Source organism: Montipora foliosa, chromosome 13 (genome assembly GCF_036669935.1).
Source record: "Montipora foliosa isolate CH-2021 chromosome 13, ASM3666993v2, whole genome shotgun sequence".
Classification (NCBI taxonomy): Eukaryota; Metazoa; Cnidaria; class Anthozoa; order Scleractinia; family Acroporidae; genus Montipora; species Montipora foliosa.
In genome coordinates this window covers 26,747,823-26,772,822 of record NC_090881.1, presented here as the reverse complement: position 1 = coordinate 26,772,822, position 25,000 = coordinate 26,747,823, and the positions used below count along the sequence as shown (strand labels likewise).

General features: G+C 36.6%; 3 protein-coding genes and 1 pseudogene across 5 annotated transcripts in view; 1 reads left to right on the top strand and 3 right to left on the bottom strand.

Annotated features, from left to right (window-relative positions):
• Positions 1 to 1,116, bottom strand: part of LOC137982932 (uncharacterized) — an 11,526-nt gene extending 10,410 nt beyond the window's left edge. Inside the window, exons 1-2 of the mRNA XM_068830094.1 lie at positions 979 to 1,116; positions 786 to 894 (exon numbers count right to left, since the gene is read on the bottom strand). Of these exons, the coding sequence (XP_068686195.1) occupies positions 786 to 858 (73 nt within the window). The 5' untranslated portion in view covers positions 859 to 894; positions 979 to 1,116. The remainder of the gene's footprint in view (positions 1 to 785; positions 895 to 978) is intronic.
• A 2,761-nt stretch (positions 1,117 to 3,877) lies between these two features.
• Positions 3,878 to 11,315, bottom strand: LOC137984117 (transmembrane protein 164-like). Its single transcript, XM_068831334.1, has 6 exons — positions 10,757 to 11,315; positions 8,278 to 8,327; positions 8,096 to 8,162; positions 7,596 to 7,677; positions 6,299 to 6,399; positions 3,878 to 4,764 (listed from the first exon to the last, which is right to left on the bottom strand). The coding sequence occupies exons 1-6, from the start codon at positions 11,162 to 11,164 to the stop codon at positions 4,576 to 4,578; spliced, it is 897 nt and encodes a 298-aa protein (XP_068687435.1). The 5' UTR covers positions 11,165 to 11,315; the 3' UTR covers positions 3,878 to 4,575.
• A 3,813-nt stretch (positions 11,316 to 15,128) lies between these two features.
• On the bottom strand, positions 15,129 to 20,542 carry LOC137982700 (diphosphoinositol polyphosphate phosphohydrolase 1-like). Of its 3 annotated transcripts, none has more exons than XM_068829839.1 (5): positions 20,214 to 20,420; positions 19,995 to 20,105; positions 19,784 to 19,828; positions 19,612 to 19,684; positions 15,129 to 17,222 (listed from the first exon to the last, which is right to left on the bottom strand). In XM_068829839.1, the coding sequence occupies exons 1-5, from the start codon at positions 20,310 to 20,312 to the stop codon at positions 17,104 to 17,106; spliced, it is 447 nt and encodes a 148-aa protein (XP_068685940.1). In that variant the 5' UTR covers positions 20,313 to 20,420; the 3' UTR covers positions 15,129 to 17,103. The 3 variants fall into 3 exon arrangements, with proteins under 3 accessions (XP_068685940.1, XP_068685937.1, XP_068685939.1); XM_068829836.1 differs by lacking the exon at positions 15,129 to 17,222 and adding an exon at positions 18,175 to 18,881 and having other exon boundaries at positions 20,208 to 20,542; XM_068829838.1 differs by lacking the exon at positions 15,129 to 17,222 and adding an exon at positions 18,195 to 18,881 and having other exon boundaries at positions 20,214 to 20,443.
• Positions 20,543 to 22,910: 2,368 nt separating this feature from the next.
• LOC137981880 (inositol hexakisphosphate kinase 1-like) overlaps positions 22,911 to 25,000 on the top strand; it is a 10,892-nt pseudogene continuing 8,802 nt past the window's right edge.

Here is a 25,000-nt window from a genome sequence, read left to right as displayed (position 1 = left end):
GAAATAATGTTTAACTTTCATCCCACATAAAACTTTCCGTTGTTTTAAGTTAAGAGCAGTTGACAATCTGACAACCATTGGCATATGCAAATTCTGTTGCAGAAAATGGCGCAAACCTGTAAAGAACACGCTTCACTATCAAATATTAGCATGGCCGACTTTAAAAATCGCCCAGATTACTACAAAAATCCAAATCACACGCTGAATTTCCTAGTTCAAAGGAAACCTACAAAAACGCCCTCTCCCCTTGCTTTGAACAAGTCTTGAGTTATTAAAATGTGAAAATTATAATTCACAACAGCAACGCCGTAATGAAAGAGAAGACGAAGACGCGAAGAGGTCTACACGAAAAGTAGGTTTCCACGGGAAAGGTTAGCATCCATCGAGCTAACAGTGACATGGGAACAAAACAAAAGTAACCTAATGGCTAAACAACAAAGTATCTTCAAACTCTTCTTTGAGGGAGAAAGATTGGGAAAGGATTTTTAACAAAGACAGAAGTCTGGGGCGAACGCCATAACACTTCACTATTTTGAAGACCTGGGAAAGACTTGCTTTCTAGAGGAAGGACTGGGTCCTGAAAACACCAACACTTTCTTCACTTTTTCAACACACTCCTTTGCCGTAATCATTGCCAAACTTTCACGAATTAAGCTCACTGTTTGTAAGTATGTCTTACGCGAACAATGGTGACGAAGAACCGGCTGTCTTGAAGACCGATGGAGGAAAGTGTTCGCTTCCTTGATTGTGTCCCATTTCAAAGACTTGATTTTGCGTTCACTTACCTTCTTTATTTGCTATTGTCGATTCGGCAATAGCGGCAAAGGATGCCAGATCTCCTCCCTCCTCAAATGACATATTCGGGGAATTTGTCAGAGATCACCAAAGAATTACCTACAACGAAAGGGAAGTAGTCGAAACATAGAATAAGGTAGTCATTTGTGGCGTGAAACAAAGGTTTCTAAACATAAGACTCACAAATTAAAAAATCGAGCTGTTCTCAGTGCTCGAGAACAATATTTTCGCCCCGTAAACGCCTGTAATCTCCGCTTATTTCGCAGATCGCTGCCGATGCCTCGATTTTGAACACGAGGCGAGAGAGGGAAAGTTCGCCATGAATATTTATCACGTGATACGAATGCTATGAGATGATTGGTGGAAAGAATTTTTCTTAAAAAGACTTAGAAATCAAAGTTTCATCTTGCTTTTCACATTGTATGACGGAAAATCATGACAAAGCAAATATTCCAAACAGAAATCCCAAATTGTTACTGAAAGTCAAAGGAATGGTCTGCTGAATTGACCATAATTTGAGAGGGTGGATGGCTCATGACCTCAAAATTTGTAGGATTAATTTTGCTTGTCATTCAGTAGTTTCATTCACTTTTTGTGAATACTTGTACTTGGCTTATGTTCATTTCATTGGGAAATAAGTAAAACTTATTTAATGGATTGATTTGATTTGCATTAATTCAAGTTGATTTCAATCACAGTGTCATTAGTGCCCAAGAGCTAAAAGACTAGGTCAGCTGTGAGGTTTTTACACCGAGGTTAAGCCAAGACCAGCCACTTAAATAAAGTTCTTTGGATAGTACTTTGTAATTTATCTGTAGTATTGCTGAGTATTTTTATGAATTGTGCTGTATTTTGTCAAGGCCTCTAAAGCGAGTCAAAATACAAACAACTAGTAGAAATACTCAGCAATACTACATACCCAAAGTGAAAACATCTAATAAGCTATGAATAATATACATGAAAAAATTACTCGATTCTGAATGGCTAAGAGCAGTGCAGTTCAGGTGTAACACCAGTGCAAAAATGTGTAATAGCAGTGCAAATAAGACATTGAAATTCTGGATTTTGATTGGCTAATAAACAATAGGGTTTGGTCAGAACCAATCAAAACTTTTGTTTTCAAATCAAGGGCACGCCCTGAATGGCACAATTTTCCCCTGATTGCATGATGTGTGTGCGTTGTAAACAACTGAAAATGTGTGACACATCTATGCGCCAAGCATGGGGCAATGTCAGCACCTGAACTAGTCAAACTGGTCCTCTACTGTACAATAACCAAGTGTTCAATAACTAACTGTGGAATATTTGTACTAATACAGTTGAATAATAGGGAAAAATACTTCTTGAGCTGTGCTTCTGTCTTGCTATTAATTTAATAACTATTTTATAACCCTTTCACCTGTGAGAGGTTCCCATTATCTGTCCCTAGACAGGGTAAATCTAACAGTGCTGCTCTTAGTAGGAAAATGATTTTCCTGTTTAAGTGTTCCTTTGACTTTACTCTCATGGAAGCATCAACAATAAGATAACACTGACAGTGCTAACCCAAACACAAGCTGTTTTGCTGGAAATTGGTAGAGGGAAAATTGGACTTAAAGGGGCACTGTCATGCTAACTTTGCTGTTTTTAGGTCAAAATGGGTAAAAATCCAAATTAGTACTTAATTAATCTCACACATACAACATTCCTGACAACCCACTGACAAGATATGAAATATATTTATAGCACAAATTGCTATTTGTATTTAATTGCTAGTGTCTTTCTGGAGACAATATCTCCAAACTTGAAAAAACTGGCCAGTTTTTTCAAGTTTTAATCCATTTCCATCCTCTCCATTCTTGGCAGAAAATAACAAAGAAGAGCTTCGATCAGTGCACTTGAGTGCTCATTGGCAACAAAACTGCAGCATTACTTTTTGGTTTTCATTGAGGCAAGGTTTTTTTTTAGTGTTTTGAAGTTTGACTAAAATAGCATGACACCCAGGGGGGTGGAGGGACCCATATGAAACAGACAGGGATGCTCGTCAGAAATTTTGAATTTAACCCCTAAAGGAGACCATCTGGGCGTGGCTCAAGCTTTTTGTGACCCCTAAAGGAGACCAATCTGGGCGTGGCTTAAGCAAATTTTGACCCCTAAAAGAGACCGCTTAAAAACACACAAATATGACATGCAATGAGTTTTAATGATATAAAGCCATCATCATCGAATGCTTTTATCTAAAAGTAGTTTTTAAAAGCATTGTCATAAATCTCAAGTTCTTCATCATGTTCATGCATAATTTGTCTCTTTGGCACTTGGTAAAATAGAAAACTAGTTAATGTTAAAAGAACTGTAACTGTTCACAATGTCATCAAACGCTACACATGGTGAAGGGTGAAGGCTAAAGGCTGGTAGTGACAAGCTAAAATATAATATGTACACATATGTATACGCTTCTAAACTACAACTCTTTGGAAACTGGGAAAGAGCAAACCATCTAAATGCTCTAAAGAATTTGATTTATAATGACAGAGGTAATGCAGTAAACAAAACAAGTTAAAAAGAAAATTTGACTTCTGTTTCTCTTCGCGTAATTCTGTGTTTCTTCGCGGAACCCTAAACGAGACCTTAGCGGCTTCAAATATTGGCGCTTTGCCCGGAACACCTTAAGCGAGACCAAAATCCAAAATTTACACCCCTAAGCGAGACGATGAGTATCCCCGTCTGTTTCATGTGGGAGTCCACCCCCCCCTCCCCCCATCAAAACTTGGAGGGCATCTAATGAGCTACATCTCCAGACTATGGTGGGTCCTGCCAGAACTAAAATACCAAAAGGTGGCTTTTTTATTCTTATTTATAATTGTGAAAGATAACAAAATATTGTTTTATTTCACTGCAATGATCACTCCACAAAACAAGCATTTTAGATCTGCATTTCATACCACAGGTTCAATTAACATTTTCACAATATTCATTTTTGCAACTCTTCACAACATTTTGTTGTATTAAGAGAAATGTAAAACAACGGCTCCCTTCATAAATATATTTTAATAGTTTTTAAAATTGAGGGCTTCAAATGCTGCACAGTAGTTACTGTAATAGCAACAATAAATATATTTTATTGCAATAAATTAATTAATATGAACTTAATTTTTTTATGACTAATCATGCCAAACAGATTCTTTCTTGACAAAAGAAACATCTAAAAAGATTGATACAGTTCTGCTTAAATCGTAACCGTAATAAAAATTATCGTTAAAACCAGATACTGTTGTACAGTTAACATAATGCAAACACTTGTCTTCCTTAATGACAATTAAAAGGCCTCGACTGTAAATTTTTATGAAAATGCTGCCAACTGAAGAAAAGGAGCATTCTAAATTTGCAACAAACAGTTCCCCTCTCAGGTGTGGGATTGCTGAAAACCACATAATTTGCACCTAATTTCCACAATATTATTCACTAAATGTTAGTTTTAAAAATGATATTGTATTACACACCTCCTTCCCTTCCCAGTAATTTGTTTTCGAAAAAGATTGAGTCTTTGTTCCTGTGACTGGTGCTTTAGAAGTACAGTAGGTCTCTTTACCTTTTTATCACAAATTCAACTTACATCGTGGAACTAAAGATTTTCTCAAGAAAAGAAATGGTTTTTAACAAATGGCAGATAGTATAACTTGAAGGTTACATAGAACTTTAATAAATGTTATATAATTTATCACTTACACTTTTTTTGTACAAATAATTTAAGTGACAATAATAAGTATTAAATCTTTTTTTCGTAAAGGCATACTAAAGCATTCAATCTGTTTTTTGGGTCTCTGCACCATATAAATAGTCAGTTAACTTGTGCCCCATGACACAAAACAACTTCCCGTATATAAATATCAAAAGTGGTTGATGACAGCAAGCTAAAATACGATAGTATGGACCACTGAAAGGATCACTCACAGCTGGACACACCATATTGTTTAGATTTACTTCAAGAATCTGTAAGATAAAAAATAACAATAATAAGAAGAAACTTTTTTAAAATCTTTTTCCAAATTTGAGTAAAATTTAACTGTGATATAAAACACAATATGATACTAAAGAATGTTAACTGAAACTGAGTGAAAGTGAATTTTTAATTTCACTACAAAGAATTACTAAGAAAATCACAGATCTGTGGAATGAACTCGAATTACTAAGTGACTGCCCCACCCACTTCAGTTAAATATTTTGATGTTATTCTTTCCCACAGTGTGAGCAGTAGCCAGCTTTTGCCATCAAGGTGTACCAGAACAACCACAACAATGGAAAGATGCGTTTTCAAAATCATGAATCCTGGGAGTAAATGGATAAAATTATTGTTCTTGTTCAGTGAAGAGGTTGCAAGTGCAACAATGGACTTGCTGTTACTTCATGTGAAAGAAAGCTTCCCTGGCAAGAAAAATAGTGTCAACACCTTTCAAGAATTTGAACTATTTACAAGCGAAAATGAGAGGGGCAGTAACTCAGTAATTTGGGCCCATTCCACAGATTGGTGGTTTTCGTAGTAAATATTTGCCTTGATAACAAATATTGCACACGATGTAATGTGTGATCAAATTGAAACTTCAACATCATCCCCCCCCCCCCCCCCTCTTTGCCTGGGCATTTAACTATCTTCTGTGCCCAGGTAGTGGGGAATTTGACCTTTGCCTGTGTGGTGTAGGGAAAATTGAACTGGAAGTTTCAGGTGCTGAAGTCACAAACAGCTATAAAACATGTGTTCGGACGAGATGGAAGAGTTAAAACGAAAAGATATAGATTTGTGAGCGATTGGCTTACAAAAAAGATCCTCAAAAGTTGTCTTCAAAGGAATTTGGCTGTGTAATTCGTCTTTGTCATAATATAGAGTGAATACAATATGGTACGTTTTTAGACCCTACATTTCAATTTTCAAGTCCCTTTTAACAGTTTCAATATTAAAATTGTGTTTTTGTAGTAGCACAAGTCTGGTAAAAACGGCATCTTCATATAAAGGGTCGCGAAAGATGTGTTAGAATGTTTATACACAAGCTTTATTAAGATGACAGGAGCCGACAACGATTGTTCGTTAGCAAGGTATGACAGACAAATCCGATGATAGGGTAAGGCATTTGAACACCATTTTGGCCCGAGGGGGCGGGAATTTGAACAATCCAATCTTAGGGAAGGGATGTTGAAGTTTCGAGTTGGTCGTTGCATACACGTAAGAACCAATAATTAGTTTTGTAACCATGAGTTCTGCCAGAGTTCGGTACAATAACAACGATTGTATATTAAATATAATAATAAAATTTATTAATTATTTGTTACTACCCTTGTGGGAGGGAAGTGAGTTCTATGACACCAAAAATCAACAAAAAAGTGCAATATTGTACATATGGCACAAGGTTATAATGATACATTATAAATAATAGCCCATTGAAAGAAACGAAACTTGTACAAGGAAACGTTTGGGCTGGGTATGCATGAGGCTGCCGCCATGAGTTTTCAGTGTGAGCACTTGTTGAATTACCATTCCAAGAGGCTGAAGAACTAACAGCATGTAGAACGAAAACAAGGTAAATGTCATAGTTGCCCAAGTGAAATCCCAGATTGGTTCTAAAACAAATGGCCCTGCAAGCAAGACAAAAAGAAGAGCAATAATATTAGTCTTTTTAATATTTTACAAATAAAAATTATTATAAAATATATTGTTTTTTGACTGGTACAAATATTATCAATGAAAATATAAATTATGGTAAGAAAAAAAATTAAATAATATTACTGATTAGTGTTATCTCAGTATCTCAAAAAGGAAGAAGTGCAGGGGCTAGTTTCTCAAACGCTCTAAAAATGTTTCGGGCCCAAAAAGCCATTTACTGAACTGTCACATGCTTGTTTTGATAAGCTGGCCTCGGTTGTTTAAAAGGTGGATAGCGCTATCCACCGAATAAATCACTATCCAGCGGATAAACACTAGCAAAACCGATTGAGTTATCCACTGGATAGCGCTATCCACCGTTTGAACAACTGGGGCCAGGTCTTTTAATAATGTATGTTTTCAAGATAACAAAAAACAAAATTACTGTGAAGTTTGATGACTAAAAAAATCTCTCTATTCTTTAGATACAATGTATCAGTGTCAGGAATCTTAAGAATGAGCCCATGGACTTGATCTGATGATCCTGCCTGAGCAAAATGACTCTCTGAGCTTAGTTGCTTGAGGCAGTCCTGGTTAATGCAAAATCTTGTTACCATACAATGGAAACAAACACATTTTAGCCTCACCTTGGTGGTGTTCTATTATCATGATCAAACACTCATGTTGCCTAGTAGATTTTTTCATTTTCTATTGGTTAAATGGTTGAAAACAACAGGTAGTGTCAACTGTTCACATTAATTTTACAGGGTTTTTGATTAAATATATAGAGCATAGCTTCAGCACTGGCAATGATAATTGTCTTGTTGCAATCAACATGTATCCCAGTTTGGAAACTACAACAGCTTTAATCTACATCTGTTATTGTTGTTGTTGTTGTTCCCAACAGAACAATTATAGCCTTAATAACTATTGCCAAGTAGTGCTTCTTCATTTTAATATTTGCCAAATATTATTAGATGGGGCCCCAGTTGTTCAAAAGGTGGAATATAGTTACTGTACTATCTGCTGCTTAAATTATCCTTCATAGAATACTGCAATATTTTTGGTTTGATATGCTTAATATGGTAGACAGGGCCTTATGCACAAGATATCAACTTATCAAAGATCCACCTTCTGAACAGCTGAGCTCTGATCTGTAAAGGACAAAGACGAGGTGGTGTATACGTACCTTGACAAGACACAAGGAAAAATGGCACAACAACTAGAATGAGTAAATGCTGTATCCAGTAGTTTGTCACTTCAAATGGCAACTGAAAGATAGCAAGATAATTACTAAACTTTGATACACAATTCAATTACTCAGTGGTATCTTCACAAAAGGTAATATATGTGGTTAATGTGCTGCTTTCTAGAGCTTTAGAGCTTTTCCTCTTATCTGTGTTATACATGTAAATTACAGCAACACAGATAAGAGGCTACATTCTTCTTCTTCTTCTTCTTCTTATTATTATTATTATTATTATTAGTATTATTATTATTATTATTATGTAGCTTCAAGTATCCATTAAACTGACCCCCTGACAGAGGGAAGGGAAGGAAAGGCAGATAAATGACTGGCCTTTTGGCATGTGGAAGAGTACTTGGAATAATTTTCATTAAATAAATTAAGTGACTTTTCCCATGCTATTTCCGACTTTATAAAGCAGACAATATTTAATTCATACTTACCATTCTTGTGTTAACCACTGGAAACAAAACTGCTTGGAGTGCACCAAACAGTAGATAATTGTGAACTCTAGGACAAAATTATAATCAAATTCAAAATCGATACAGATTACTGCAAGCAACTCCCCACATTTTATCACTGAAACTGAGAAACATACAAGAGTGCCAGCAAGAATTACTCTCACCTAAATACACATAACACCTTTTTACTTGGTGGAACTGCTAATAAATAAATCTGAAAGAAAAGAAGAACTTGAAGTTTGTATGGGAAAAAAATGCAGGACTCATTTCTCTTTTGCACCCATAAATGTTAAGCTGAAGTGGGGAGGTGGCAAGTCGGCAATGGAGTAGATGCAGCATGTTTGCTCATGGTTGGGGTGCCCATTGTGGATTAGGCAATTCAGAAGGATAAATAATTTATTAAGAATAATAATTATTCTTATTCTTATAAATTATTCATTTCAAATGTCCTAACAATGCTTACAGGGAGAGTTTCGCGTCTCTGTGCATGGGCAAGCTGTCACGTCAGCGCAATTAATCCCATTGTTATTGAAACAATCGCACTGATGCAAGAAAAGGAAACGATTCCATAGAAGTGTAATTACTCATTGGAATTACTTTGCAATCATTTCCTTTGCGTTATGAACCTACTGCGTGTGAATAGACACCCCATGCATAGAATAAAACGTTTGACTTGTACAATAAATTTGAGGTCAGTGTAAACCCCCAGTATCTCCCACCAAATTTGGGGGTCAGTACGCAGCTATTACAACAGCTCTCGGGATTGGTTCAGGAAATGATAGACACAAAGAACGATACAAAAGAAACAATGAAACCTAACTCTAAAAACAATAGACTGAGCTGCATCCTAAAAGGATCCAATGAAAGTGCAGGTTAATAATTATTGTAAAGAGCCGCATCCAATCTCAAATTTGGGCCTTAGTCATTCAGTGTATTTGCTGTAAATTATGTTTTCAGTGATCAATGAACATCGTCTGGTTCAGTAAGAATCTGTAAATTTAAAACTGTTAGTGCCAAAGCTTGGACATGCGCAAAACCGTGAAACTGCCTCTTTAACATAGATTGGTGCATTACAAATAATTATCTGAAGGATGACCAAGATGGTGGTAACTTGGAGATTGAGGATTAGGAAGATTAGGAAGTAAAAATATTGAAAAAAAAAAAACAGTACCATATTTTTAAATAAAGCTTGAACAGGATTTGAACCCATAACCACTGCAAAATTGGTGCAGTACCCTACCAAGGCTCTCAAGCCCACTAGGAGAAGGGTCATTTTATGAGATCCTAATAATCCAACAGAGGATGTGATCATGAGGAGGAGACACCTCTATGAGCTAAAAAAACAAACATTTTAAGGTGATTCCCTGGTTTTGCATTGTGCAACCCTACTGCACACAATTTCTTAAGTCATTAGCGCCAAGCCTAATCTGTCAAGGAATGGCCATTTTAAACTGAACAAGTACGGTGACCCTCATTTTTTACTTTAATTATATATTTGCTGAGAACGGTGTCTTCATGGAATAGTGGAGAAATCAAAAAAATAATAATAAAATAATTATAATAATTGTACGGAAGGAGCCATATTTACAAGTGGAACAGTCCACACTAAAGTTAATTCTTTTTTGGAGAGTTATGTACTCACAATGGCATTCAAATAAAATTTTCAGGTACGTACTGGAATTAACCATAGAATGACACCACGCTGTGTTATACATTGGATTACATTTACAAAATCAAGCTAAATTTGTCCAACATTGAGGGTGTGCAGAAATTGCCAAAGTAGCTCCAATAGCCATATTCTCCAGCATTATACCATGGAAATAAGCATGGTCACTCACCCCCACCCCCCCCCCCCCCTTTTTATTTCACTTTCATCATCTCCTTGACATGTCACAACAGTGTGCAAAGTTTCACTGGAAATCTATGGCAAGCTCTATTCCTAGGGAATCACCTTAATTTTTTTTCCGATCATAATGCAATGATTTCATTACAAATGTTACTTGAGCAGTAACAAAAGGAAGGCATGATAAGTTCAGGCTTGAATAGGATTTGAGCCCATGACATCTGCGATATTGGTGCAATGCTTAATACCAATAACTGAACTTTAAGGATTCGTAATATTTAACCACCTATGCAGAGGCTGAGTCTTCAGGGCCACAATTTTCCAAATCTCTGAAATACAAAATTTCCTACTGTTCCTTCATTCATCAAAAGTTCTCACAAACGTTTTTAGGGTGCCTCAAGGATTGGGGAGGGGGGGGGGGGGGGTGGGTGGGAAAGTTTTTGAGTGCCCAGCAAAGTTGTCATTGGTTACTTACTTTTTTTTTTTCATTTACATGTACTTCCGCATTGAGAAAAAATTACGTTTTTACGAACAAGCTGATTATTGGAAATTAACTGCCGCACGACAGATTTGTGAGCTGACGTTTCGAGCGTCAGCCCTTCGTAAGATTTTCAATCCCCGCCGCGCGCCGACGCATCACAACAGGTTCTTTAGAAATTTATGTACTTCCAGAGAGATGAAGCTTTTCTCTCGGTGTTTTGTATCATCCATGTACTGTAGCTCGTGTATTTAGATTTAAGATGGGCCAGAAGTGGCTCTTTTTAACAATAATAAAATAAAAGAAGAAGGGTTCGACCTACCTGGATAACTGTTAAACCATGACAAGGATTGAGAAGAAATATCACCTGCTTTGTCGCGAACTTAAAACCAATTTCGATCCCAAAAACTAAACAGAGTGATACTAAAAGAAATTTTTTCCCCACTCCAGTGCCTTCTCTGTACACCGGTAAATCCTTTGGTATAGAAACTTCCCTTATCACTTTGCAGAAGATGAAAACGGTGAAAAGTTCGTAAACTACAGTTTCAATGATGCGTTGCTTAAATGTCAGATAGTCAACGCATTCTCTGCCGCCATTGCCCGGTAAAGTGAAGTCGACTCCTCCGTATAGTATATCGAAGATGTGGCTTATATTTACCATGACGAAAGAGGAAATTTTCACCCAATAGCGACGATCCAAAAAACCTAAAACTACAGCGTGAAGTCTCATCGAGACCAGCAACTGATTTCTTTGTGACAAGGTACCGGTAAACTATGTAACCGAGCCAATGAAGTCTAAACCCAGACTCGCGATTTTTTTTCCTCTAATATGTCCAAACTGTTTCACTAAAATTCAACTTTTGATATGTGGTGTCTCTTAATATTTAATATAAGTTAAATTTTAACTTAATTTCTTGTATTGTGTTAGTTATATTTGTGTCCATATTTTTTATATTTTTTTCTGCTGCTCCAGATCAACGATTTATACAAGCAAAAATCTTTTGGTTTCACTGATCAATCGGTCTTTTATCAATTTATGTAAATAAAGTTATTATAATTATCATCATTACTATCATTATAATTATTATTGTTATTATCGTTATTATTATTATTTTCATCATCATTAGAGCGGTTTTCAATGAGTGTCGAAAGTAATTAGCAAATTGCTTTGGTTTACGATTATTCACTCAGTGACTGGTTCAAAGTTCTCAAGCCAATTCTTTAACCAATCAAAAGTGAAAACAAAACCAAAACCAATGGTGGCTTGTGTGTGCACATTTTCCTGCGCTTTGTGTTGGCTACGTGGAATTACTTTGAGTTTTGATTGGTTTACCGGATTGCCTCCGTTCTTTTTGATTGGCCAAAGTAATTACTTTGGTTTTGATGTTATATATGACACTTGATTGACACTCATTCTATCATTTTTATTTTTAAAATCAACCGCAGTCAAAAGCACAAAGAATCTAGGTCTTGTCTGTGACAAAGGTGGCAGGTGGGAAAGCGCTACTGGTATTTAGAACTGGATAGGTAGATCTTGACAACACCCATATTCTCTAGATAATGATTTCTCTGGTGGATATCCCTTTTGAACTTTTGACATATGAATTATGCTTTAAAGAGTTACTGATACAAACACCATTCAAGATATAATTAAGGAAGGGCAAAGCTCTATCAAACACTGCTATCATAAATAGACCATTTTACAGTTGTAGCTGGTTTACCTCTGGGCTAAGAATGGAAGCAAGGCTGCTGGTGATCCTGCTTTGATACAAACATTTGTGCTTTTCTAATGCTAATGTAGACTAATTAGAATTACAACAACACAATTCACATGACAAAAGCAGTGAGGTCTGTATCAATACAAGGTCACTGGCAGCCTTGCAGCAATTCATAGGCCAGGTCACTGAGCAAACAACGGTAAAATGGCCTATTAAAAGTAACACTTACACCCTTCAGAAACAATAAGGGGGCCGGTTGCTTGAAGCCTGGTTAGCGCTAACCACTGGTTGAGAGGTATCGAAACCTATACGTTTCAATGGTATTTAATGCTGGTTAGTGCAAACCATACTTCCATCAACCCAGGCAAGGAGTTCATCCTGTAGGTTTGCCGACCCATTCAACCCTGAGGTGGACCCCATTGACGAGTAAAATCACCTGGCATCAGAAAGAGTAACATCTATGTTAGTGTCACTTTCACGACTGACAGGGTTAATCAACCTTATCTACTCACTTCACATTTCTTCCAGCACCTAGCAAATAGCCTGGCTCCGGGCTGCATTTCGGTTTTTGTGGTCTCATTCACTTAGAAGCCCTGTTGAGCTAATCCAGCCTGGTCGACCACATGCCGGCATTTTCTAAATTAATGATTATTGTTAATTCCTGATTTGCTCTGCCAAATTTAATGATTGATTAACCCATGGACTCCTGCGAGACTTCATGGACTTTACTCTAACACCAGGTGATTTTACTCCTCATTGGGAGCAGTTCACAGTCAATGGGTTAACCAATATTTCATGATTACTGACATCCATAACTGATTGACATCAATATTATTGTTTATGTCAATCAATTATAAAATTAAAACATTGAGTCCTGGGACTTGGTGCAAGTAAATGAAAGAGGAGAAAGATCTTTTATGATTGGAGACAAGTTCAATAATTGAAACTGGAGCCTCAGCTTTGAAGGAACCCCTGCACTTCAGCAACCAAGATGCAAGCACCAAGTTTTCCCATGTGAGCTCACCTAGAACATCACTTCTGAGCAATCATTTCATGGCCCTGAGCCATAATATTAAAAAGTTCAGCTTCGTCAAAGTTTGGTAAGCGGTCTTTTGCATTTCTTGCTTACAACTGTAACTTTTGCCCAGTAACTTTGATACATTAATATTCTTAACTCATTGTAAATTTTTATTCTATATTTTAAACTGCACTGTAATTATTAAGATAGATTTTTTATTTTTTAGATAGATAATTAAGCTCTGAAAAGCCCCTTTGGGGAGAGTTTAATAAATTATTGAATTGTATTGTATTGCTTTTAGATGAATGATTACACATTTTTTTCAGTCACTCAACAGTCACAGGATTAGTACTGTATACCCAAGTCAGAAGAGTGTAAACTCGCAACTCTTCTCCTTGCAACAAAAGCTGGGGATTTTGGGACGCCAATTTTATGCCCAAATATAGACAAAAATAAGATTTAAGTTACACGCACGGGAAAATGAGTGAGCTACATTACATCCAAATAAGAAAATTGTTAAACTCAAAAAACCCGGGCCAGCAGAACCAGAATAAAATGCTGTAAGGTCATAAGCTTCTGACCCAGTATAATGCTCAAACTGCAAGTGCTCTAATTCTAATTTCTGCATTGACAACAACCTTCATGGCACACTTTGCTTTCTTTCAAAGACCTCCACTAAAATAATAAACCATAAAACATGATGTTCACAATAAAACTGCAAAAAATTCAAATCGAATGAAAATGTATGTATCCAAAATAAATGAATTTCATAAACACTTGTTTTCAAATTTCCTGGGCACTGCCATCTTGAATAATAATAATAATAATAATAATAATAGAGCGATTTTCAATTGAGTGTCGTAAAACCAAAACCAAAGTAATTACTTTGGCCAATCAAAAAGGACGGAGACAATCCGGCAAACCAATCAAAACTCGAAGTAATTACTTGTAGCCGACACAAAGCGCGGGAAAATGTGCACGCGCGAGCCGCGATTGGTTTTGGTTTTACTTCTGATTGGTTCAAAAAATGGTGCGAGAACTTTGAACCAATCACTGAGTGAAGTAATCATAAACCAAAGTAATTATCTAATTACTTTCGACACTCAATTGAAAACCGCTCTAATAATAATAATAATAATAATAATAAAAATAATAATAATAATAATAATATTATTATTGTTATTGTTATTGTTATCGTTATCGTTATCGTTATCGTTATCGTTATCGTTATCGTTATCGTTATCGTTATCGTTATCATTATCATTATCGTTATCGTTATCATTATCATTATCATTATCATTATCATTATCATTACCATTACCATTATTATTATCATAATTATTATTATGGCATGTAACGGTTGCCCTATCATTTCAAAACAAAATCTCTGTGTGAAAAGGACCGGGAAACTTTCAAGTGAAAAATCAGTGATTTGATACAAACACTCTTTTAAGGAAAATTGTCAAGCAGATTTGATTGCAAAAGATTACTTTGTTCAATTTAAAATTATTCATTCGTCGCAGTGGAGGTTCTCTTTAACAGACTAAGCAAGTCCAAGAACAACGCTTATCTGTTAGAAATGAATAATTATAAAACTAAATCTCACTCTGAATTTCTTTGAAAAGGAGGCTGAAATCATTTACAGACATGTTTCTGGTACTGATCTTTACAAAACAGTACATGTAATTGCACAGCCCAAGTCATGAATACTGTTTAACTGCTCGTCAAGAAATACCAGCAAGACATTGTTTGAATGTGTCTAACAAAGTAGGACGTACAAGAATATTAATTTTTATTATTGTGAACTGAAAAATGCCATTCACGCCAAAAGTCTATTGTTTCATCTCTCAGACAAACGTGATTTGTTATAATTTTTATCACAAACTCAAGTGAAGCTCTACAAGCCAGTGTGTCTTATTGCAATTAGAAAAGTTTGGAAAAGAAAATGGAATAATCTATTACTATATGACAAGACACACTTTTATTTAATCTCTCATAAACATTTCATTCATTTTCACAATGTGTTCACAAATGTATAGGAAAGAACCTTGATGCAATGGAACCATAACTCAATGGTGCATTCATTTAGCACTTGATTAAATTGGGGTTGCATTATTTTTAGTATAAAAAGGCTCCAGTTTTTGACATTTGCAGATTTCAGACTGCAGACTAACCCCAACTCACAGTTATTGAAAGCTAACCATTTTAAAATGGGTGCCTGGACTTAAATACTGATTATCAGTGCTATTTGTAGGCAGTCTGCAGCTCTCATGACCCTATTCAAGGCTCCGGCCAACAATTTTTAACATTTGCCACAAAATCTGTTTAATTTTGTTTAATGATCTTGAATGGGGATGTCAAACGGTTTCACCACTAATAATTTATTGCTGATTGAGAAGCTGTTTGTCATATTGTCACTATTTTGTCACCAAGACTGATAATATTATTGTGCACATGTATGCACACTGAACAATGTTAAAAGATGGTGCCCAATGGGCCAGGCTCTACCTTCATGCAAAATTAGCAAGAACAAAACTAATGTCGATATTGAAGCAAAGTTTATGTATGTTTACACATCCTTCATTGTTCATTCAACTTCAATCCACCATTTTTCAACACAGTTGAAGGGCGTGCTAAACAGTTTTGACATTGCCACTAAACAAAATTAAACAAATGTTGAAGCAAAATTTAACGTCGAAGCTGTTTTCCAAGGCTTAATTAAGTCCTTCCTTTCCAAATTCAACTTGTAATGATGTCTCTAAACAATGCAAAACTGGTTATTAACTAACAATAATATCATTCACACATTTTACTTTTATTTTACTATTTTTGCATCAAATCACTCAAATAAGTTTCATCTGTAAGTAAATAATACATATAATTCCTCTTTTTAGCTAAGTAATCATCTCTAGAGTTGCTGCTAGGGTCTTCACTTATAATACTTCTGAGACTGGTACAATGAACTTGTTCCAGTATGGAAAATATGGATTGCGGATTTTAATATCAGAGAAGACACATGGGACATTATATTGAATTTTGTCCCCAGCTGCTTGTGTCACAAATGCCCAGAAACACATTTGGACCTGCAAATCTACTTGAATGTAAAACTAAGATAGTTTTTTTTTTCTCTAAAAAGCTGGTCTTTTAAGATATCTTCACTGATAAAATTTTGATGCCTTGAATAATAATAATAAATAATTTATTATTCTTATTCTATGAATGATATTTACCACTGGGTATTTTATACAATGAGAAAAAAGGATTAGACAAAGAAATGGAGACTTTAGAAACAAGACAGTATTGAATACTAGGACCAAGGCTGCTGCCTAAGAAAATTTTCCGGGAGCCCTTCGGGCTTCCAACATTAAAAATTAGTAGCCCGAGTCATTTTTTCAAGAGCCCAGAATTAACTAATTCCAGCTGGAATCATATTTACAAGAAAGTGAGGATGAATAAGTAAGGCACACCGTTCGGGCTACTTGTTCAGAAATTTGGTCGACCACGCTTGGCAAATAAGGCACCCCAGGCGACCGGGCGACCATTAGGCAGCAACCTTGAGGACCCTTGGAAATTAAAGCCAATCAGTTTCCAGCTTGGCAGCACTTAACACAATCATTTTCCATATTGGGTCAAACAGTAGTACAGTGTATATGAGCTGATAACAGAGATTAGGTGAACGAATCAAAATGATAGAAACAATATCCTAGGTCGAAAATTTAATAATGTCTGATATCAAATTATTTTCTACCTGTCCCCTTTCCATTGATTTATCATCAAAATAACACAAACAAATGCTGATAGATCTGCAAGTTTCACAGACTTAAATATGCCTTATGCACTAAAACAAGTAAGGTTAAAACTTCATTCATTTCTACTATGCAGAATAAACCTTAGTCTATATTATACATATACATGTACATGTTGCAGGTTGTGTCACCTGCTTCCCTCTCCCTCACTGCATGCTTTAGCAAGGTACTCCTGTTGATAAGGCTTTGCAGATAACAAATCCTTAGCTTTGTCAACGGAAAACCATGATCGTATACGGCCCATATCTGAGGAGAAGGAAGTTAAGGAAGAAATAAATCAATGCATGGCTGAACAACAAACATGAGTACCGGTTAATGATTTCTACGTGGCAACCACCACTATCAGACAACTGCCTCTATCAGCACCTTTCCTCAGGCCTCCTTAACCTTACTATTTCAGCTGACCATTGAAGGAAGCCTTAAAGTGGTACTATGACCAAAAAAACAATACATCTCTTTCTTTGATTTCAAAACAATGAAAACTAAACACTAAGTGACCCAAGTTTTAGGTTCTTATTTTAAAAAGACAGCTGTTTATTTTAACTGGAATTTTGTTATTTGTTGGTCCGCCATTATGAACTTCAAAATCTTGAGAGAGCTGGGTTGAGGAGAAAATGGCATCATTGACTTAGTGGTCTAAGAATGCAATGCGTGTGTACGTGGCTGAATTAATATGCAGCACGGGAGTTTCAGGCATTCAGATTTTAAACTCATGTTTTGCATAATGATTATATAATAAGTTGCGTTAACACGCTGAAATTTTAAGCTGGTGAGTAAATGACATCACTTTTACCTAGATCCAACCCTCTGAGGTCCAATCGGTCAGATGAGAACCATACAGCCGTGAAAATAACGCTAGCAGACAGGGTCAGAAATTATCCAAAAAGAACACTTCATGCAGACGACGGCTTTCTTTTCTGCTCGACATGCAATATCTCCATTGATCATACCAGGAAACACAGGAAACACAAAATTGACAAAGATTTGGAGTCGGCTTCACAAAATACTACCGGAAAGCAACAGACACTCAAAACAGCCTTTGAGTGTAAAACTTCGCCACAGGTTGAAAAGATTGTGCAATCCTGCACAATTATTGACTTTTTCTCCCGCATAATTGGCCTACAAAATAGCGCACAATTTTCATTTTTTCCCGCACCCTGTTAGAAGGCCTGCATAGGGACAGAGGTTATTGATTGGAAACATGGAGAGAGAGGTCACCATCATAGTTTGACTAGAGTTACTTAGTAGCTTGACTGGTTTGGATGCATGTTTGACATTACATCGTTTTCTTTGTCTATTACACTGAAACAGTAAAAAAGTTTGTACTAACAAGTTTGTCAATAAGTTTGCAATGAAAAATGTTCACAACCTCCAATCCCTTAATTGATTCACACTGAAAAGGGACTAATGCTTGAACCACCAACTATGTCATCTCTATATGGTGGTCACTTTACGTTTGACACACCATTTGACTTGACCAAATTTGATGTCTGTAGGAACGTATTTATGTTATAATGGACTAGATCCTACAGCCTGTGGTCCAGTGGGTAGGGCAAGTGATTACTGGAAGGCCACAGGTTCCATTGCTGTTAAATCACAAAGACATTTCCAAGTACCCCCCAGTCATCTTTGATTTAATGCAGTTAATTCATTCAATTACCATCTTCTTCAAGTCCAAGCAGCATAGCAGGACATTATTGTCACTAAAGTCATACATTAACTCTCTCGCTCCCACAGGCTTCCTTCAGCGCAGTGGGAGAGCATGCGAACTAGTTAACAGAGGGACATAGGTTTGACTTCCGTAAGGAGCCCTTAATTTTTTTTGCACATCTGAGTCATCATCCAAAAAATAATTAGACTCACAATTTTTTAAAGAAACGATCCTCGTTTTGCACCTGTTGAAAACTGATCAGAATGATACCGTATCAATAATTAAACCTAGATTTGGAAGATAACAATAAGAAGGGTTGTAACCAGCAAATAGTTAAAACCCTTTCAACTTTGAGCAAACAATTTGTTTATCAATTTCTACCTCAAAGGTGAATGATTTTTGCAAACACCACCACTGCCATAACATACTTAACAGAGGTCTTCAGCTCATAAATAATAAAACAATTCTTCCTCAAATTATCAGCATGAAAACTAGTAAATCAATGTTGTCAGTCTTAACTGTCAATTCCTAATATTGGTTTTTCGTTCCACTGAAAAGCGAATTTGCTACTTATAAAGGAAAAATCTCTCAAAACTTAAGAGTAGAATATAATAGTTTTTTTACGTATTGTTTTAATTTCTCATAAATGGGGTCACCTTGTTCAGCTGTGTATATGAAAACAATCAATAATATTTACTATGCTGCAAGCAACCATATACTGTTTTACGATGACCAAAACTAAAGTAACTGACATTTTATAACAAACAGCGTGATCAGCTCTCATGATTTCACAAACAAACTTTAATAAGAGAAGACATTCAAGAATGCAGGACTTAAAAATATTAACACAATCACCATTCCATAAAACAGATTAACATACTCTTCGTCTTACGCCAGGAAAGCAAGAATGCTGCGTTGGCTCTTAGACCCAATAAGGAAATATTAAGTCAGTATGTTATGGTTAAATTTGAAGTTAACACAAACCTTCCTGCCAAGTTTCAAGTTCTTCTGTTACGATAAGGACATAAACAGAAGTTCTTGTATGATTAACATCATTCTACAGAGGGAACAAAGAAATAAAAAGTCAAGCTCACGGTGACGGTTACTAACAATAGCATCTAATTAAATAATGGGCAAATCGGACAAAAGTTCACACCTGAAATTCACCGAGAAAACGTCCAAGTGTGCCACGAACCCCAGCCTAGGAATAAGGAAAAAACATTGGCTATATATATAACCAGAAAGCACAAAGGATCGCATAGTTGCAACCTGTGCGCCAAATGGTTCCCACTTTGTGTGCATTCGTATCGAAGAGTAAAACGTAAATTGCGTAAGCTGCGAGTAAAAGTGGTTCGTCTGTTACTAACTTCTTCCACAACTTCACGAATTGCGGCTTCTTTGGAATCTTCGCCTGGTTCAACTCCCCCAGAAGGTACAACCCACCGGCCAGGATGCCGCCAACTCGAAACTAGCAGTACCTACGATGAACAAACACAGGCTCGTTAGTAAAGCCGCGGCCATTCGTGTCGGCCTTATGCTAATTAATGTTGACCGGCTGCCATGTGCTAAGTAAAGTGTACCAAAACCTCTTTTTCTTGTTCTGTTTTGAAGCAAATACAGCCCGCTCGTCTTGTATATCCATCTTTGTCTTTCGTTCTCACGCTATTTCCTCGGTTCTTCATCATTATCTTGGACACAGACCGGTTGGAACAGAAGATAAACTCATTGTAGTACGCCAAAGGAACACATCCGCAGGCCCGTCGCCATGACAAGACTGCTAAATCACTCTCGTGTGCGATTGGTTATATTGAATAAACAACAAGGAACTGTGGGATATCTAAGACCACAGGTAAGTTCAGAAATTACTGAGTGACCTGTGGTAATTTGTTTCTTCTTTTTCCTTCCTAATTTCTCTAGGAAAACCCCCTAAAACTTGAAAACTTATGGTTTTGCAATGAAAACGAATTTTCTTTCGCAGATCTAATACAATTGTCGTCTAATTGCTCAAACAAATCACGCGATAAAATCGTGACTGCCGAATGCTAAGAGTAGTTTTTTGGTGAATGGATAACCACGGGTTATGTCTGTGTGATCACTTTTCAAAAATAGCATTGTTTTGTCGCTATATGCAAAGGTAACAATTGATGTTTCCCATCCATGCTATTGCTTACAAAATCAGAAGCCGAATACGTGCAAAGGATAACGCCGGTTCGTATCTTCATGATTTATAATAAAAGGCAGTTCTGGCAACATCACCCTACATCATGTAAATAGCTTTGGAACCTCTATCCAGGCTGTCTATCCTCGTAACTCCCTTAAAGATCCTCTTTGACAAAATTGACGCGGATTCTCGCAGTAAAATTTCGAAAACAATCCTAAAACAAACCATCCAGAATAAGTTGGCTGGTGGGCTTGGCCCAAAATCTTCTTTACCGATTGCACAACAACTTTTACTCACACCTAACCTGCGATCAGGCGTACCAGTTTTCTTTAGACAAGGCCGCCCGGCAAGGCCGCCTTGTTAACTCACACCTAACTTAGAACCCCGTCAACATTAATGACTTTTAGGATAGGTTATAGATCCCTAATCGGTATAATACACAAATGTTATCTCTTAAAAAAGGTACAGTAAACTCTCATTTCATTTCTTAGCTTCAGGCCAAAAAACACAATCCCTTTACCGGCTTAAAGACGCGTAACCGTCACTGATTTCAAAGTTCATAGTATACCTTTTCTTGTCCTCGGCAACACAAAAACTGAAGAAATGTGGTCGGGTGACCTCAGGTCATGGCTGGAGTAAGCCGGTACATGGGAAGAGTGTATGGAGACTGATTCCGGTAATATTTCAATTTTGATATTTCACCGCGCACCGGTGGCTCAGTTGGTTGAGCACGGGCTGTCACGCGGGAGGTCGTGAGTTCAAATCCGGCCGGACCAACACCCAGGGTCTTTAAATAACAGAGGAGAAAGTGCTGCCTTTGTAACTACATCTGCAAATGGTTAGACTTTCAAGTCTTCTCGGATAAGGACGATAAGCCGGAGGTCCCGTCTCACAACCCTTCAATGTTCATAATCCTGTGGGATGTAAAAGAACCCGCACACTTGTCGTAAAGAGTAGGGCATGTAGTTCCTGGTGTTGTGGTCTGTCTTCTGTGATGTATCGTGGTTGGGAGGGTAAATGCTCGGAGATATTAGCTATACCAAGCTACTCTAAAAAAATACGAGGGTAAATAAAGATATATGATATGATATGATGATACTAAGTTAGGGATCTTAAGCAAGGACTTCGACGACGGCTACGAGAAAGCCACAAAACAATAGGTTTAATTAGAAAAAACAACATTTTTGCACGTCCTGCACGTGGGTTTTACATTTTGATACATTTCTTTGCCGTTCTCGTTTTGACAACGACGTAAGATGATCAAAGTTTGAGGTCATGTGGAGGACGAGCGCACCTGACGACGAATTCTCAATTTTCTCTCTTAATATTCACAACGTTCACAACAATTATATTATTGGAATGTGGACTCACATTTGCCATGCCAAGCGGCTTGGAGTAATCGCAAAATAATTACAGTAACGGGAAATAAGATTTTTAGCCAACGTTCTCGCAGCCGTCGTCATCCTACTTGCTTAAGGTCCCCTATTCAGTGAAGCGTGAGCGACGTTACCATAGGACCAGTGACACCAATGGATCATCTTTTTGAAACTCCTGTTCAACTGTCTGTGGAAATCAAGTAAAGGGAACCAATGAGGCAAATAAAAATTGGACTGGAACGGCTAAAACAACGAAAAGATTCGAGACTCGAGCGATCTAATCGAAAAGAGAATGGACACACCCGAGTTAGGCACGTGATGAATATTGTCATGGCTGCAAGAAGTATTTTTACTAGCAAGACAACGTGCCATTGGGCACCAAATTATTCTTAATGCAGCGATCCGTGCAACAAGTATGAACGTGAGGAAATAAGATTGATTAATTGATCGTCACCAATTAGTATTTTATGATGACAAGTTATTACTATTTTTTTGAATTTCGCCACGCTTAAATCTTTTTCTTCACTATAAATGCATTTTTATTAAATAATTATTCGCAGCATTTCAATAGTTCGGTGTTAAAGTAAAAAGCTACATTCTTTCCCCAAAAACAAAATATTATTTGCTGGCTCTTTCCCTTTACCACGTCCAAGAAACCTGGGGACGAGAGGGGTGGTTAGCATTAACCAATCAATTTAAAGAATTTTGTCATGTGATTAAAATGTTACGTTACGTCAATTAGGGAAGGGAGGACAGTGTTTTTAACGAAGATCTGAGGGTCATTGTTAGTAGAAATGCTTTGTAAATTTCAGTAGAAAATCGAACATTTTTGTGCCTCTTTTATTTCACAGTTAACCCCTATAGGGTTCCCACGTTTTTTTAAAGAAAGATCCAGTTCCCTTAAGTGTCTCTGTGCGTAATAGTTGTGTTTCTAGTGTGTGGAACTGTTTCATGGCGGTTATGCCCGGCCGAGGCGTAAAACAAGATTTCATACCCTTAGAACCGTTCGTCCATCAAGTCGGTGGCCATTGCTCCATGATGAAATTTGACGATGTTTCTGTTTGTAAGCCTTTAAATCAAAGAGAACATCGTTTCTACGAAGAGCAGCCATCCGAAATGCGGCCATTTACTCCTGAATTCAGAGGTAAGTTATGCCAAGGCTGTAGGCCAATGTCGCCGTACTCAAAGCCGGCTTTTGTCTTTGTTACCTGAAGTAAACCTCTTTACTTTTATATTTCGAGGCATCAGGCACTTCTTTCTCATGTTGTAGTTTTGTGCATGATGTCTGACTAAGTGAGCGTGGAAATTTCCGACACCACTTGACGTTGTTAGCACATCGATCTTACGGCTGTGAAAACATAGAGCCTAATTTTAAGTTTCCATTTGGTTACTTGAAATGAAAATCGGTTCTTACAGAGTAAAAAAGAGAGTTGCTGTCAAGTGTACATGTCGCCATGGGTATTGGACGGATTGATTTCCTGAAGGCTTTGAGGCATACATGTAATAATTATTGCTTATGGTTTTGCATGTTATGTATGTTAAGCATATGCATACATGTGTCTGTTGACTGCGTCATTGGGAAGATCGCTGTATCCGGTTTAAGTGTTGTGTGGTATTTTCGTAATTTTAGCTCAGATTCGATTATATAAAATAAAACCTCTGTGGTTATCTAACTGACTGCGAGGAAGTTGTGGTTATTATTCGTCATAAACATTCCCAAACCTTGAATTTTTTTCGTGTAATGTTTTGATTGCATGACCGGGTATGTGATGTGTCAATTACTCATATTCATTCGTATACATTAATTTTATTGCAGCGATAGGAAACAATCTTCAACAATTCACGTGATTTTTAACAGCCTTCCATTTTTTTCATCCACTGTTTTTGTTTATTTTGAGATCCTAAGGAGAAAAAACCCAGAGTTATCCTATTTTAAAAGATTAGTTAGTTTGTTCTTCTCCAGAAGGTACGCTTTCTTGCATGTCATGGATGTTGAGAAATAGGTTTAACCAATGGTAGTGCTTCAGCAATAATTTGTGGTCAGTATGGATTGCAAGGATTGAAAAAAATATAATATATACATTTGAAATCCCTTTCAAGGATTAAAAAAATTATGACTTGACATTACTGAGCCTGAAGCATAAGTTTCTTTTCTTAAAGAATGAAAGGAATTTCGAAAACAATGTTTTTTTAAATGAAATTGATTTTCTTATCAGTGTGCAAAGAAAATATCTTGGTCTTAAGTTTTCATGGTTACAAAACTTGTGGCAGTTCAACAGGGTGTTACTTAAAAAAGCATCTACCTAATATTTATTTGCTACATGTATCATAAAGGGTGTTTCAATAAGAACTATAGAGGGACATTTGTAAAGAAATTTTAATGTTGAATAACTGGGTAGTAAAACACAAAATGAGTATTCAAGTTTTGTTTGAGAATATGTTACAATAATAATTTAATAATTATTAATTTATTAGCCTCAAGAATGTTACCCATAGTTTTGTTATTATCTGAGCCAATCCTTCATATCATTGTGGTACAGTATGTGGTATTGCTTAATGCAACGTACCATCCTGTATCTAAGTTTGTCTTCTATCTTTGGTAAACAGGATGTTTGATGGATCAAAGTGACAGCGTTTGAAATGAAAAAATGTTATTGTATTCTTTTTGTGAAAGCCTTTGTTGGTTGGTTCCAAAAAGTATTTCTTGAGGTATTTCATAGACAGATGAAATTTCTCTCATGGTGGGTAGGTTTCATCGCATTGACAAGACTTTCAAAATGTCTTTCAGTTGTCAACATATATCTTTCAGGTTAGTCAACATACCATTGCATTCTTT